The sequence below is a fragment of the Pantherophis guttatus genome, chromosome 2 (assembly GCF_059756535.1).
Source record: "Pantherophis guttatus breed Tessera chromosome 2, ASM5975653v1, whole genome shotgun sequence".
Taxonomy (NCBI): domain Eukaryota; kingdom Metazoa; phylum Chordata; class Lepidosauria; order Squamata; family Colubridae; genus Pantherophis; species Pantherophis guttatus.
In genome coordinates, this window is record NC_142064.1 from 198,315,867 (window position 1) to 198,330,491 (window position 14,625).

General features: G+C 38.6%; 1 protein-coding gene across 1 annotated transcript; it reads left to right on the plus strand.

Annotated features, from left to right (window-relative positions):
* The first annotated feature begins 1,886 nt into the window (after nt 1–1,886).
* Nucleotides 1,887–13,347, plus strand: GPX3 (glutathione peroxidase 3). The gene is made up of 6 exons (XM_034402255.3): nt 1,887–2,145; nt 5,225–5,317; nt 8,121–8,271; nt 9,571–9,688; nt 10,706–10,805; nt 11,661–13,347. The coding sequence occupies exons 1-6, from the start codon at nt 2,059–2,061 to the stop codon at nt 11,865–11,867; spliced, it is 756 nt and encodes a 251-aa protein (XP_034258146.1). The 5' UTR covers nt 1,887–2,058; the 3' UTR covers nt 11,868–13,347.
* The last annotated feature ends 1,278 nt before the right edge of the window (nt 13,348–14,625 follow it).

Consider the following 14,625-nt stretch of genomic DNA (forward strand, 5'->3'; position numbering starts at 1 on the left):
ACAAGCCCCATCATTGCGCCACTCCCGGAGCAGACCAAACTTCAAAGTCACAGAAACCTGGGAGCTCAGATAAACAATAAGACAGAGGTTGACCAGATTAACTCAGACAAGCACCTAGGATTTGCATTTTCTCTTTTGCCTATAGAGCCAGCTATGACCCCTACATAACCCCTACCTTACCCCCATAGGAATCTGACAACATCCAATAGAATATTATATGACATGTTCTTGCACAGGAACAGGAAGCTCAAATACAAAGCCCCAAGAAGGTATCAAACCCACCCACTCTCAACTTCATTTTGTCAGCTGCCCCAGAACTTTTATGGTTCTGTTCACCAATAAATGGACCTTTTTTTCAATCAGCCTCCAGCCTCCATTTTGTTTCCAGTGGCTTTCTCCTGGATTGGAATTGAACCAGATGGATTTTCCTTCCAACAATTCCTTAATTTTATAATGGAAAAAAGATATGTGGTATTGATCACTAGACTGTGTGATGAGCATCTTTCTGAGCACTTTAATTACAGTTAAATTCCAACTATAAGGCTAGAATTCACACTGTTGTCCTGGAACATTGTGGAATTTGATAGGAAATCTATTGGTCGTGCCTAAAGGATTTCTAGATTTGTTTTTGTGAATTATGCCACTTGAAATGGCAATTTAGATGTAAATTCTATGACTTGATCTAGTTCTTTTTTGTTTATTAGAATTATTTCCTGCTTCAAGGCAACAAATATAGCATCCCTGCAACAAATTTCTTTATAACAAAAATCCTGTGAGACAGGTTGGGCTGACAAGAATAACTCAAAGTCACCAAATGAACTTCCATGGCTGAAAGAGACTTTCAGGTTCCTCCAACCTGCTCCAATATCCACTACATCTTATTGACTTTCAACAAATCCCCCTCCTTCCCCAAACTTAGTCTTTTTTAGATATTTTGAACTACAATTCGCACTACTGCAGCCAAGCCTTGTTAAGGAATACTGGACTGAAGTGTTTTGATGATGTTGGGGTCAGTGGGCGGAGCCTCCTGCCAGTTTTACTACTGGTTCTATATATCTGGTGCAAACTGGGGGCAACCCACCACTGGGTGTATCTAAATGCAAACCTGATTTTTAATTAAGAAAAAAGTGTGAGAATAAAAATATTACTCATAGATTCTGTACAATTCTCCTCAGTAACAGTTCCACTGAATTCAATGGTGCGTATTCCTACTTAAGAGATATATAACACAGTAGTCCTTGACTTACAACAGTTCATATAGTGAGCGTTAAAAATTACAATGGTGCTGAAAAAAGTGACTTACGACCATTTTTCACAGTTACGACCTTTGCAGCATCCCCATGCTCACATGATCAAAATTCAGATGCTTGGCAACTGACACATATTTATGATGGTTGCAGTGTCACGTGATCACCTTTCTGACAAAGTCAATAGCGAAGCCAGATTCATTTAACAACTGTATTACTAACTTAACAACTTCAGTGATTCACTTAACAAATGTGTCAAGAAAGGTCATAAAATGGAGCAAAATTCACTTAACAAATGTCTCGCTTAGCAACAGAAATGTTGGACTCAGTTGTGCTCGTAAGTCGAGGACTACCTGTATTCAGTTACAGCAGGAGAGATCCAGGATGTGATTTTCTTCTGCCATCAAATCACAGAGCCATATTATTCTAAATGACCCTTTGGAATATGCTCTGATTTTCTCTTTAATCCAGTACCACTTGTTGAATGAAGCATTAATGCCAATTTACAGGAATTTAATCTTAAGGATCCAGGCAACAGTTGTCACCTCAGACTTTGAGAAATGCTGAAGCCCAGAAGCCACATAGTTAATATCAAAAGGACCAGCCCTCGTCCCTGCTGCTTGATGATTGGCTACCCGCACTTAGCTTCATCCTTTTTATACTAGCTGTTGAGCTGGAAGGTGATAATGTGTTGACACAGAGAGAAAGAGGGAGAAACACAAAGAGCATCTACAGCAAGCGGCAACACAGATTTTTGTGGAAGTGAGGCCGGGCAGGGGTGCAGGAGCCCTGTCCCTCTTGCTTTCCAACCATGAAGGGCAGACTGAAAGGAGCCTGGATTCTCTCCTTGCTCTTGGCTAGTTTATTTCAGCCCAGCCTGGGACAGGCACAACAGAAGGTAAGACACCGTAGCGCTGTTTCAAGGAGGGAGGTGTTTGAATTGTGTAGAAGAAGGATATCATCAGACCAGACAGGTGATGCTTTCTGGTTTCATGTCAGACAGTGTTTGCCTGCAGAGCCAGAGGTTTACAATATTTGTGATCAGAGTAATGATGCAGACATCTTAGGAATCTATAGCTACTAGCAGTCAATCCGAACTGGTTAAACGAGGGCCAAATCCACTCCTCCAGAATCACGCTATTAGAAAGAGAAAGACTGAAATGAATCCCAATTTAGTTTAGCCAACTGGCATTATTTTATTTCAGCATTGTTATTGTATTATCTATTGTAACAAAGTGTATATGGGGGGGGGGCATTTATTTATTACGATAAGACCCACGTTTGAACCTCTACTGTCAGACTACATCAAAGGATAAAGAGGGTTATTTCTCCCAGCATGAACCAGGAGCTTCCCAACAACCAGTGAAAGGTAATGAGGGTGTTTGCCTAGCAATAGTTTAGCGTGCCGTCCTTTCACCCCTGAAATTTTTATCTGTTGGCTACAATGAAAGCAATTTGTGACCTCAGCAGGCTTGTTTCAACAAGACGGAAGATATGTGCACATTTTTCCGCCTGATGAAATAAAGGCAATCTTGTAAATTTCATTTAGGATTAAGGCTCTGCTGATACTGCTGAGCTGGGCACCAGGTAAACCTGAACTGCAAATACACTTTTGTGTAATGTGAAGGGCTAGCTCTCTACCCCGCAGGGTGGTTGTGACATGAATGAAGTCATTTTTTTTTCTTTCGAAAGTACAATTCAGCATGATATTAACGACGATGGGAAAGAAAAGATGGACGCATCTTTCTCAATGGCTTTGCCCTTCAGAGGATAATTAGAACTGCAGAAAAAACAATTACTACCAACCTTTTTTCCATTGAGGACCTGTGTACTGCACAAGTCAAAAACAGGGCTGTGAAAATATTTACAGACCCCTCGCATCCTGGACATAAACTGTTTCCACTCCTACCCTCAAAACAACGCTATAGAGCACTGCACACCAGAACAACTAGACACAAGAACAGTTTTTTCCCAAACGCTATCACTCTGCTAAACAAATAATTCCCTCAACACTGTCAAACTATTTACTAAGTCTGCACTTCTATTAATCTTCTCATCGTTCCTATCACCCATCTCCTCCCACTTATGACTGTATGACTGTAACCTTGTTGCTGGTATCCTTAAGATTTATATTGACTGTTTCCCTATGACTAACATTAAGTGTTGTACTTTATGATTCTTGACGATGTATCTTTTCTTTTATGTACTCCGAGAGCGTATGCACCAAGACAAATTCCTTGCGTGTCCAATCACACTTGGCCAATAAATAATTCTATTCTATTCTACCTGTCCAAGCAGAGAAAGGGAAACCCTGGAAATAATAAAGGAACTCAGAACTACAGAGCTTTCTGGTGAGGCAAATATTAGCCCAGGGGGAAAAAAAAACTGTTCCAGGAGTGCGCTGCAATTAGCAACACAAATATGGTGGAACAATTCTTCTACGTGGCCACCTGTATTTAGCACAGTGGACAAGATCATCCTCAAAGGACTTGGTTACACCAAGAGCTGTGTATTTACACAGGCAAACTCTGGCAAACATTGCGATTGTGCTGAGGTCAGAAGAGCAGTGAAAGCTGCCAATGCTGACAGAGGAAGTTTAATGGTCAATCTATCATGTAAACTAGTGTTTCTCAAACTCAGTAATTTTAATATGTGCGGACTTCAACTCCCAGAATTCCTCAGCCAGTCTTCTGGCAAGTGAAATATTATATTCTCAGAGTACATAAACTGGCAGGTAAAATATTGCATTCTCAGAGTACATAAACATGTATTTAATCAGTGTGGAAACCATTCTTTAATAAGATTCTGGCTCCACTTTTAAGCAGTAAAATTTATGTGAAAACAGAAGTAACAACTCCAAAGTTTTGTGGCACCTTCAAGGATAACACGTTGGTTACAGCATACTTTTCCTGAATTACTTGGATTTTTTTCCCAATTGCTTCAAGTACTTAGAATTGGACTGAAAACATGATTTTTACTTCTCTGGGATATAAATGGAAACCTTTCCAAATCTATGGCATACCTTTATATATACAGCTAGTCCTTGACTTACGACTGCAATTCCACTCAGCATTTCTGTTGCTAAGCGAGACATTTTTTAAACTGAATTTTGCCCCATTTTACAACCTTTCCTGCCACAGTTGTTAAGTGAATCACTGCAGTTCATAAGTTAATAACATGGTTGTCAAGTGAATCTGGCTTCCCCATTGAATTAGTCTGTAGGAAGATGACAAAAGGTGATCACATGACACTGCAACTGTCATAAATATGAGTCAGTTTCCAAGCGTCTGAATTCTGATCATGTGACTATGAGGATGTTGCAATGGTCATAAATGTGAAAAATTGTCATATGTCACTGTTTTCAATGCCGTTGTAATTTTGAAAGGTCCCTAAATGAACTGTTGTAAGTCAAGGACTATATGTATAACGTGTTTTCCTTCTTCTAATAATTGTGAGCCTGTTTTTTTGTCACCTGAATTTTTTTTTAAAAAACCAAAGTATTGTTTCATAAAGAAGAGTGAGAAGAAGAACTGTGGGGCTAACCAGCCTTCTTTGATCCAGGTTGCTGTTTTCCAGGCATTGGTGCTGTACTTTCCCAAATTTCTTCCAATCTGCCTCTCTGGGTGGCACCAAAGTTGGGTGGATGTACACATGATATACAATAATGACATTACCCCTGAGTGTACAAAGATGAGCGTGCAACTCATGGTAGAGTCTAACCTACACACTCAGTTGGGAATAAATATTGAGGGTCTCAATGGAATTTAGTTTCATAATCTGTCTATCATGAATTACAATTTCTTATAGCTATTAGTCAGAAAAAATTAGTAAACGTGTCTAGAACGGTGATGGTATGGACGTTAGAGATAATATAATATGCACCCTCTCACACACAGGAAATGCTAATGCATTAAAATTGCTCTTAATATGTACATGATTTGCTACCAAATTGCCTTATTTCTTTGGTTCTGAATTAGATTTTGACAGGACTTCAGTTATCTCATCAATATGAGGAAGCAAGATCCTGCCCGCATGCTCCTAATTCTCAACCGATCCCAGATCGAGCCAAGGTAGGATCGTCTAATGTTTGCTGATTCCTTAAATGAACAATCTACTTTAGCCTACTTGTATATTCTGGAGTACTGGATGCTCCATTTAGAGAAGAATGTAGTTACCAACTCTTTCTTTAACATCTTGAGCACAATATATAGGATAGTAGGCTGTGGCTTTGAAATAGGCTCACTATTCATACACTATTCATACACTCAAAGACAGAATAGAAACTAGAAACTCAAAGAAAAATAGTTATGATGACTGTTTTTTCACATTGCATATTTTATGGGTTCTGGGGGGTTTGCATATTTTAAAAGATTTCTATACTTAGGTTAATTCACATTTTTAAAATTATTTTTGTCACATTTCAGATCTGAATCTGATTTGCAAATCTCCATTGATCTGTGGGGGGGAAGGAAAGAGTTCTTCCTAGAATCCTGGAAATTTACCAATTCAGACTTTTTTCTACATGTTTTACTTTAACTCAATGAAAGCAAAATCCATCTTGCTTTACATTGTTTGAAGAGAGGGAGGGAGGGAGAGAGGGAGAGAAGGTGGGGAGAGGGAGAGAGAGAATAGTGGCACACAGAGAGAGAAAAAATGAAATTCTGTCTTGTTGGCATCTTTGCTAGAGTAAAATAGGAAATCTTATTTCTTGATACTTTTTCACCTGTGCCTTTTCTTTCTCTAAAAACAATTAGGTCAGGGCAATAGTATGAAATTGCAACTTACAGTACGTTATTTCAGTTTGCTGTTCAGTGTCAAAGGCCAAAATCTCTCTCCCAAATCAAAAAGTTTACTAAACTAAATAAAATTGAAATAAAATATTCTGAACAAGAGACTTGAAGTAATGTAGGTTTATAATTTCTTAATTTGTGTAATTTACTGACTGGTACATTGCCTGTTAAACTACAAAGACTGAGTAAAGAGAAAATGAATGTTGTCAAGTTATTCTTTAGCTGAAGCTTGCTTAGACGTCCAACACTTTACCATGACATTGCCCCCAAAATGGATATTATTTTAGAAGTGTAGAAACCAGACTTTGTACTCTAGCTTTTTTATAGTCTGATTCTGGACATACCAGATGCATCAATGTGAAGCCTAGATGTCATGGGATATTGCATACATTAGTGCAAGCACTATGCACAATAAGGAACTACAGGTTAAATTAATATTCAATTTTAGCATGTTAAGCAATCTCATGACTTTAATCCTTATTTATTAAAACTATATGGTATTTGTCCAGCATGTATTAATTTTTAAAAAATTTTTTGAATGTAACTACCTGGAATAATCCAAAGCCTCTGAATTTTCATACTATTAATATATTTCTTTAAATTATGAAATTCCTCTGAGGTTAAACATGCAGTCCCCACAAATGTTTCCCAGAGATTTTAATGTCTTCCTAACAATCAAAACTTCAAAAAGTAAAGTATGCCATGTTGGTGAAAAGGCTTCACCTTCATCTTTTCAAGCAGTTTTTTTACACTGCTAAGGGTAAGAATGTATCAGTTCCAGTTTTTCGGTATCTCAAATTGCAAATTAGTCATTCATTTTGGAACATGTTTATAACTATTTTGCCAATTTGGTAAAAGGAAAACAAAAAGGTGCATGAAATGGAACAAAGATTTGTGTGCATGGCTGCTGTACAATTTGTCAAAGGAAACGTTTTAATGGGAACAAAATGCCACTATTTTTGGTGAAGAGAAAGGACACAAGAAAAAAAAATGCAGTTCTGTTCCTATTATTTCTACTGGCCTTCCAAACCTATAGTTACATTTAGCTGTAGTTACACGTAGCAGGCAGCTATGCTTCAAAGCATTGAGCTGTTTTAAAGACAGAATGGTTTGCCCTCAATTTGACACACTCCGAATACATTGGACTTCAGCTCCCATAATGACAGTGGTTCCTGGGAATTATGGGTGAGAGTTATGGTTTAACACTTTTCTCTAGTAGAGGAAAGCTGATGTAAGGTTCTTCTTTTCTTTTTTCTTTCCATGGATCCTACATATATAGCTGGTAAGTTAAATGTGACATCATGAATGCTCCAGCACTGGAAATTTTTAAGAAGAGATTGGACAACCATTTGTCTGAAATGGTGTAGGGTTTCCTGCCTGAACAGGGGGTTGGACTAGAGGACCTCCAAGGTCCCTTCCAACTCTGTTATTCTAAACCTCTGACTTAGTACTGGAAACCTCCTGAAGTAGTTCCATGGAAGAGAGAGGTTGTGGCCTCTTTCTTCGTCCTTTAAGTTGAAATGTTCCTTATATCCACTTCAGAGGTGGGTTTCAGCAGGTTCTGACCCGTTCTGCAGAACCGGTAGTGGAAATTTTGAGTAGTTCGGAGAACCGGTAGTAAAAATTCTGACTGGCCCCGCCCCCATCTATTCTCTGCCTCCCAAGTCCCAGCTGATCGGGAGGAAATGGGGATTTTGCAGTAACCTTCTCCTGCCACGCCCACCAAGCCACGCCCACCAAGCCATGCCACGCTCACCAAGCCACACCCACAGAACCGGTAGTAAAAATAATTTGAAACCCACCACTGATCCACTTGCTTCTGGGTTATGCTTCTTGCCCTTTACACGTTCACTGTCTTGCAAGGAGAAGATCTTATTAGTATTATTGGAAACATATATTGAGGTATTACCTCAACACATTGCTTTTCCTACTGATGAAAGCTTCTGATGAAATTGAACAGCCTATTCCATTTCAGTTTGGGTTATAGACAAGCTATTAAACTGAACTGGAGTTGGTGTGGGAATCTGGACCACATGTTAGAGCTCATGGAAGTAGGACTATTATGTCTTGTACTGTCTTCCAGGTGGATTGCTATGACTCAGTTCAAGGATCAGCCCATGATTATGGGGCTCTCTCTATAACTGGTGATTACATCGCCTTCCGGAATTATGTGGGGAAGTATATCCTCTTTGTAAATGTGGCCACTTTCTGAGGACTCACAGCACAATATCTTGGTAAGAACTTGAGCTAGGAAGAGAAGTACACTCTAACACAATCTCTTGCTAAAGTAAGCAGGTGTTGGATGTCTAGGCAAAACTCCAGCAACTTTGCATCTACATCCAGATGGAATTGGAAATGCTCAGAAGTATTTAATAATTGCATCCCATAGTCCAGATTTGATTGGTCATTGAAGGCTGAGAGTTAGAATAAAGGCTTCCTCAAGTTGAATTTGACTTCTGGTAACTACTGTGGTATATCCATGTACATCAACATGGGTGATGGCTATTTTCAAGGTCTCCACAACATTACATTTCATGGAGTACTGTGAAGGAAAAACATGGCAATGAAACTATACTGTATTAAGCCATCTAAGGTTTAGGGGTGTATCTTATATATTAAAAGTCATGACAACGGACTTGTCCCAGTTTAGGCTGCTTCAGAATGGCGGTTGTACTGATCTCAGATCAAGGATGTTTCCTGCCATTCCTTCATTCCAGAGCTTGGGAAACCAAGCCAGTCATCTCCTAGTTTAGCCTTTTGCTCCAAAGAAAAGGCTACAAAAATATTTTCATCATGGTGTTTTCTCTAGAGCTGCAGGTATGTAATTTCTCAGCAACAGGAACTTCTATCTCATCCCCCTTCTTGGTGTTATGGATCTCCTCCATACTACAGTCATTGGGCCACTGTGGTGCAGAACCAGTCCATCCCCCAACCTCCAACAGAAGGTTTTGTTGCTTGTTCTATATAGCAATAGCACTTGGACTTACAGTATATACCCCTTCACAGTGGGGTATATACAGCCCTCTCTAAGTGGCTTACAGAGTCAGCATCTTACCCCCAACTATCTGGGTCCTCATTTTACCGACCTCGGAAGGATGGAAGGATGAGTCAACTTTGAGCCAGTGAGAAACAAACTGCCAAATTGCAGGCAGCCGGCAGACAGCAGAAGTAGCCTGCTGTACTGCATTCTAACCACTGTGCCACCATGGCTGACCAGATGATGGTCAGATAAAAGTTTTTAAAGTTTTCTTCCTTGAGAAAGAACAAGAAAGGAATGGATCATCTCTTTACTGCCTATTTAGGCCTCTCCTTTACAGCCACCATGAAGATTTGTCTGGTAAAGGAGAAAAAGAGCTGCTAGGCCCTATGCTGTGATTTAAAAAAAAAAGTCATTTCAAATTAAGAAGGCAAAGATGGTGGCTGTGTGAAATACCTTACAGAAAGTTCAGCAAGCTCAATAGAATGTTCATTACCTGATAGGATGTTCAAAGTACAGTCCTATTGCTGAACTATCCTATTGCTTTATCTAACAGAACTGAATGCACTACAAACTTCACTGGGAATTGACCGACTGGTCATCCTAGGCTTCCCATGCAATCAATTTGGAAAACAAGAACCTGGACAGAATTCTGAAATCCTTCAAGGAATAAAGTGAGTTTATGCAAGAAATGCCTTCCTGGTTATACTACTCATATAAGATTATGCTAGCGTTGCCAGCCTTCCCAACAGCTAGATTGCTGTCTCCTTCTGTGGCTTTGCCATTTATTCTTTAATGGGCTTGAATTTGGGTAGCCTAAGTCTTTCCCATTGTTAGGCTCTTTGACCTGTTCCTAAAGCCAGAAATGATTATTCTACAAACATATGTCTCAGTCTCTTCCACAAAACTTATTGAGAAGAAAGAGATGGAGTTACTAGTAGGATTCTGGCAAATGAATTTGTTCCCATCGAAAATCAGTGTATTCGAAAAGTTAAGGTGGAAACTTCTCTGTTTTCTTTTGAACTACTTTCCTAGTACACTAGAAAGCCACTTAGTATTTTCACTAATAACTTGGCCTGCAGCTAGTTAATTAAACAAATGGCCTCCTTATTCTTTTATCAGTCTGGAACCAGCCATTACATTTATCCTTTCTGCATCTTAATGAAAATTGGGCAACCAATGAAACTTTTCATCCCAGAATAGATTAGAATTTGGTATCCATGGGCCACATTTACATAGGGTAGTTTTGGGGATGCTTGAAGATTTGAATTAGTAGAATGATGACCTGATATTTTCACAGATTGTATTTTTAGGAATTTCCTCAACTTTGCATGGATTAAATGCATAATGCCAAATGTGTCAGTTTTGTTTGACATCTTCTTTACTACCCCCAAAGAACACTTACATTCAGCAGTTTGCCAACAGTTTCAATACTGTGCGTTGTTGGAGCTACAAGGGTTGTGACATAAAAGGATGGGCGCTGCATGTGTCTTACCCATGCAACTTTGAACTTTTCTCCAAGCAATGATTTTTAAAAAGTCATATTAATAGCTGCACAGCCAGATACAAGGGCCCTTGGTGGCAAATGATCAGGTCTAATATAGAAGTGAGAAGTTCTCCTCAGAAGAGAGCAGGCCATTTCTTGCTGCATTCTCTCTGAAAGGTTCTATTAATGTTCTTCTTTGTTCCAGATATGTCAGACCAGGGGGAGGCTTTGTCCCCAATTTCCAACTCTTTCAAAAAATCGATGTAAATGGGGAAAATGAACATAAAATTTACACCTTCCTGAAGGTTTGTATTGGCTGCACTGTTTCACCAATGATGGACAATAAGATTTGGAAGATATTAGGGACAAACTTCTAATGCCTCAATCTTAAAAATTTCGCCTACTTATGCAATGTTCCTGTAGGCATGTGGATAGATCAAAATTTCCCCAATATTTTGATTTATTTCTCCCAAAAAATTTCCTCTGGAGGGATGGAAAATCTTCTGGGTGTTGTGATACTGTAGAGCTGCAGACAAATAGCAAAAAAATTATCTTTCTCCCTTGTGATAATTGGAAGTCTTAATGCAGCAGAAAATCTTATTAAAGACAGAGCAATGTTGAGCCCAAAATATATGTGTTATTTATGCAAACAAAAATTAAGATGGAATTGCTTAGAAAGTGAGGGATAACTGGATTTTAAGGATCATTCTACAATGCTATAACAAATCAGCTTGGAATAGAATATATAACTCCATAATAAGGGGTCATCGGTACTCTCTGAGCTTGGTTATTTTCTTGCAGACATCCCATTACCCAAACTAGGTAACATCTCTGATGATGTTACCTTGTATGGGTAATAAAATGTCTGCAAGAAAACAACCAAGCTCAGAGAGTACCAAGGACTCCTCATTTTAACCCTGAGCTACAAATATTTTCCTGTATTGGTAACTTCATAATAAACATTGACTATAAGCCTCTTAGAAATTCAGATGTCATTGAAATAAAGTATGCTGTTTTATAGATTTTGTTCCCAGTTTCCTAAATTTCTCTGTCTCTCTCCATGCTACCAACCCTACAGCCATTAGATTAAAGATGGGGAAAAAAAATACAATTCTAATTCTAAAAACACTAACAAAATTTAACTTTATTTTCCCTGATAGAACTCCTGTCCACCAGTTGTGGAAACTTTTGGTGACCCGGCGAGACTCTTCTGGGCACCTATGAAGATCCATGACATTAAGTGGAACTTTGAGAAATTTTTGGTTGATCCTCAAGGAAAGCCTGTGATGAGGTGGTTTCACCGGACAAATGTTTCCACTGTAAAGAATGATATCATAAGATACATGAGGAAAAACACAAATGGATAGACTCCATACAAATGAAGATAGATTCATGGGGGGGGGGGGGAGACAGGCTGCAGACATATCCAGACATATTTATTTTCTTCTGTCAAACAACCGAACATCCAAATATCCTTTATTCGAAGCTAAAATAAGGTTGTTAGAATTTACCTTACATAGTGCCAATTTACATACTAATAATTCTAAATACTAATATCAAAATTCTTAACTAACGTACTTTCAAGCATAACTTTATAAAAGCATGTTGATCTCAGTTTACTCAACGAAAGCTTTAATTTCCACAGGATGGCTCCAATATGTATTGGGAAACCATTTTAGTAAATTCTGATAATGCTTCAAACATCCGTTACTTGAGCATGAGTAACAAGACCAAGATAATATTTTGGTTTTGCATCTCTAGTATATTATGATACTAAAGAAAAGTGAAGACTATTTCTCCCTTTCCTTATTAACATATTGATGCAGATTATACTGTACAAATTTTAAAAACAACAAAATTAAGATGTCTATGGAGATTCTCAGTCATCCAGGTTATGGTTGTCCCAAAGGTGATTTTTCAAGAGGCAACTGGACTTTCTGTTTTTTCTTTGAAGATGTTTCACTTCTCATCCAAGAAGCTTCTTCAGAGCTGAAGAAGCTTCTTGAATGAGAAGCGAAATGTCTTCAAAGAAAAAAGAGAAGGTCAAGTTGCCTCTTAAAAAAGCATCTTTGGGAAAACAAAATTAAGATTTTTTTTTAAAAAAAATACAAGCTATACATTGGCCAATTGTGTCACAGTATTAAAGTTAATCTAGTTTATTTTTAGCAATTTAAACACATTTCTAACATTGGATGAACATTAAGTACTATGTTCATTAAGGGTTTCTCACTTAATTTTGTTGTTTTAAATTGCAATGTTATTTTGGTTCTAGCAAAAAAAAAAATTAATCAGAATTCAGGCACATAACCAAGTCTCTTATGACACCTTAAAGGCTACAGATTTGTTACTTGTTAAGAAACAGAAATTGCATCTGCAATACAATCATGTCCTCACCCTTTGACCCCCTTTCTGCGATCCTTACTAACTATCTGGGTTACACCCAGTTCTACTGAAAATAAGATGAGCCCTCCAATATAGATGGATTTAATACTTTTGGCATCTCTGGATAAGTAAAGTTTACCTCCCTTCCTCAAAATGTAGAATAGAGACCCCATCTGGAGAATTTATGAACTGGAATTTCTTAAATGACTCTCTTTCTGACAGTGGAGGAAAGAGGGGCAAAGGATTTTGGGGCAAGGAAAATGCATCAGAATGACGGTTAGGTCTGAAAACTCCTTACGAGTGGGACCTGGCCTAAGACTGCAAGGCAGTGGAGTAGTTCTTTAGTGCATTCAGCTACTTCACTACAACCTTTGCAGAGATGTATTTCTTCCTTTTAATCCCAAGATCCCAGGCTCTCTAACCTCCACATCTTCTGTCTAATAAAAAAAGCAAATTCTCAGTGCACTTCTGTTGTGAGACTCTCTTTCAATACAGATCAAACCTCCATTTTACTACTTTCGTCATTTTCATATTATGAAAGAATCGAGATTTTAGGTTTGAGCGTATCGGATAGATCACATTGCTTCTTGGAAAGGCCATGTGTGCATACAGTTATACACTAACTTTAGAATAGAATAACAGGGTTGGAACTTGGAAGGGACCTTGGAGGTCTTCTAGTCCAACCCCCAGTTTAGGCAGGAAACCCTACACCACTTCAGACAAATGGCTATCCAATCTCTTCTTAAAAACTTCCAGTGTTGGAGCATTCACAACTTCTGGAGGCAAGTTGTTCCATGTATCTTTCATACACATATATAAGATATATAGGCGATGATTCTATATTCAATGGCAGAAGCTGAAAAAGACTGCTGTATATGGGCTAAATGACATGAAAAATTTAATTGTCTGTTGCACTTTTTTTCTGCCTTCTAGAGGTTTTTCTGGATTTTGATAGCTCAGATCTGTAAGCACTCATGTTTGCATGGTTGAATAGAGGATTTCTAGGTTTATAGCTCACAATGTTGGAGCCAGAATGCCATGCACCAAAAGCACATGTGTGATAGACACTATATTAAGCTAAATATATTCTCCATGATTTCAAGCATGAATTCTTAAGGGTAGAAAAGGCAGCAGTGCTTTCCCCTGAATTTATTTTCATAATATCCACATTCAAAAAGAAGAAAAGATCCAGCTGTGCGTGAACACTTTTTCCCCCTTTACCAACATTGTAGGGAATAGTTTGGGTGGCATACCACATACCTCGGTCTCCTTTCATAGCAATTTGAAAGGTATTCAATAAAAACAAGCATGCTACAAAAGAAAATATTTCAGAAGAGCAAAACTCAGATACAGAACTCCAGGCACTGCCCAGGAAAACTTGTATTTTATTCAACTGAATATAGTTAAGATAATTTTACACAATTTTTCAAAGCTTTTTTGAAACCAGAATACAGTTGCTAAAATATTGGCCTGCATAAATACAGTGACAGCTTATACTTAGAATTTCTCAAAATGTTTTATAAAGATGTCTCCATTTAGACTGTAGACCAGAGGTGTCAAATTCAAGGCCCGTGGGCCAAATGTGGCCCATGGGGTGCTTAGATCTGGCCTGCAGGGCCGGCCTGGAAACAGCAAAGAACTGGCCCGCGGTGCCTCTGCTTGCAAAAATGGGTCGCGGAAGGGCTGCACATGGCTCCCCCGCAACTGGTTTTGGCCACCGGAGTGCTCCAAGAGGCCTTCCAG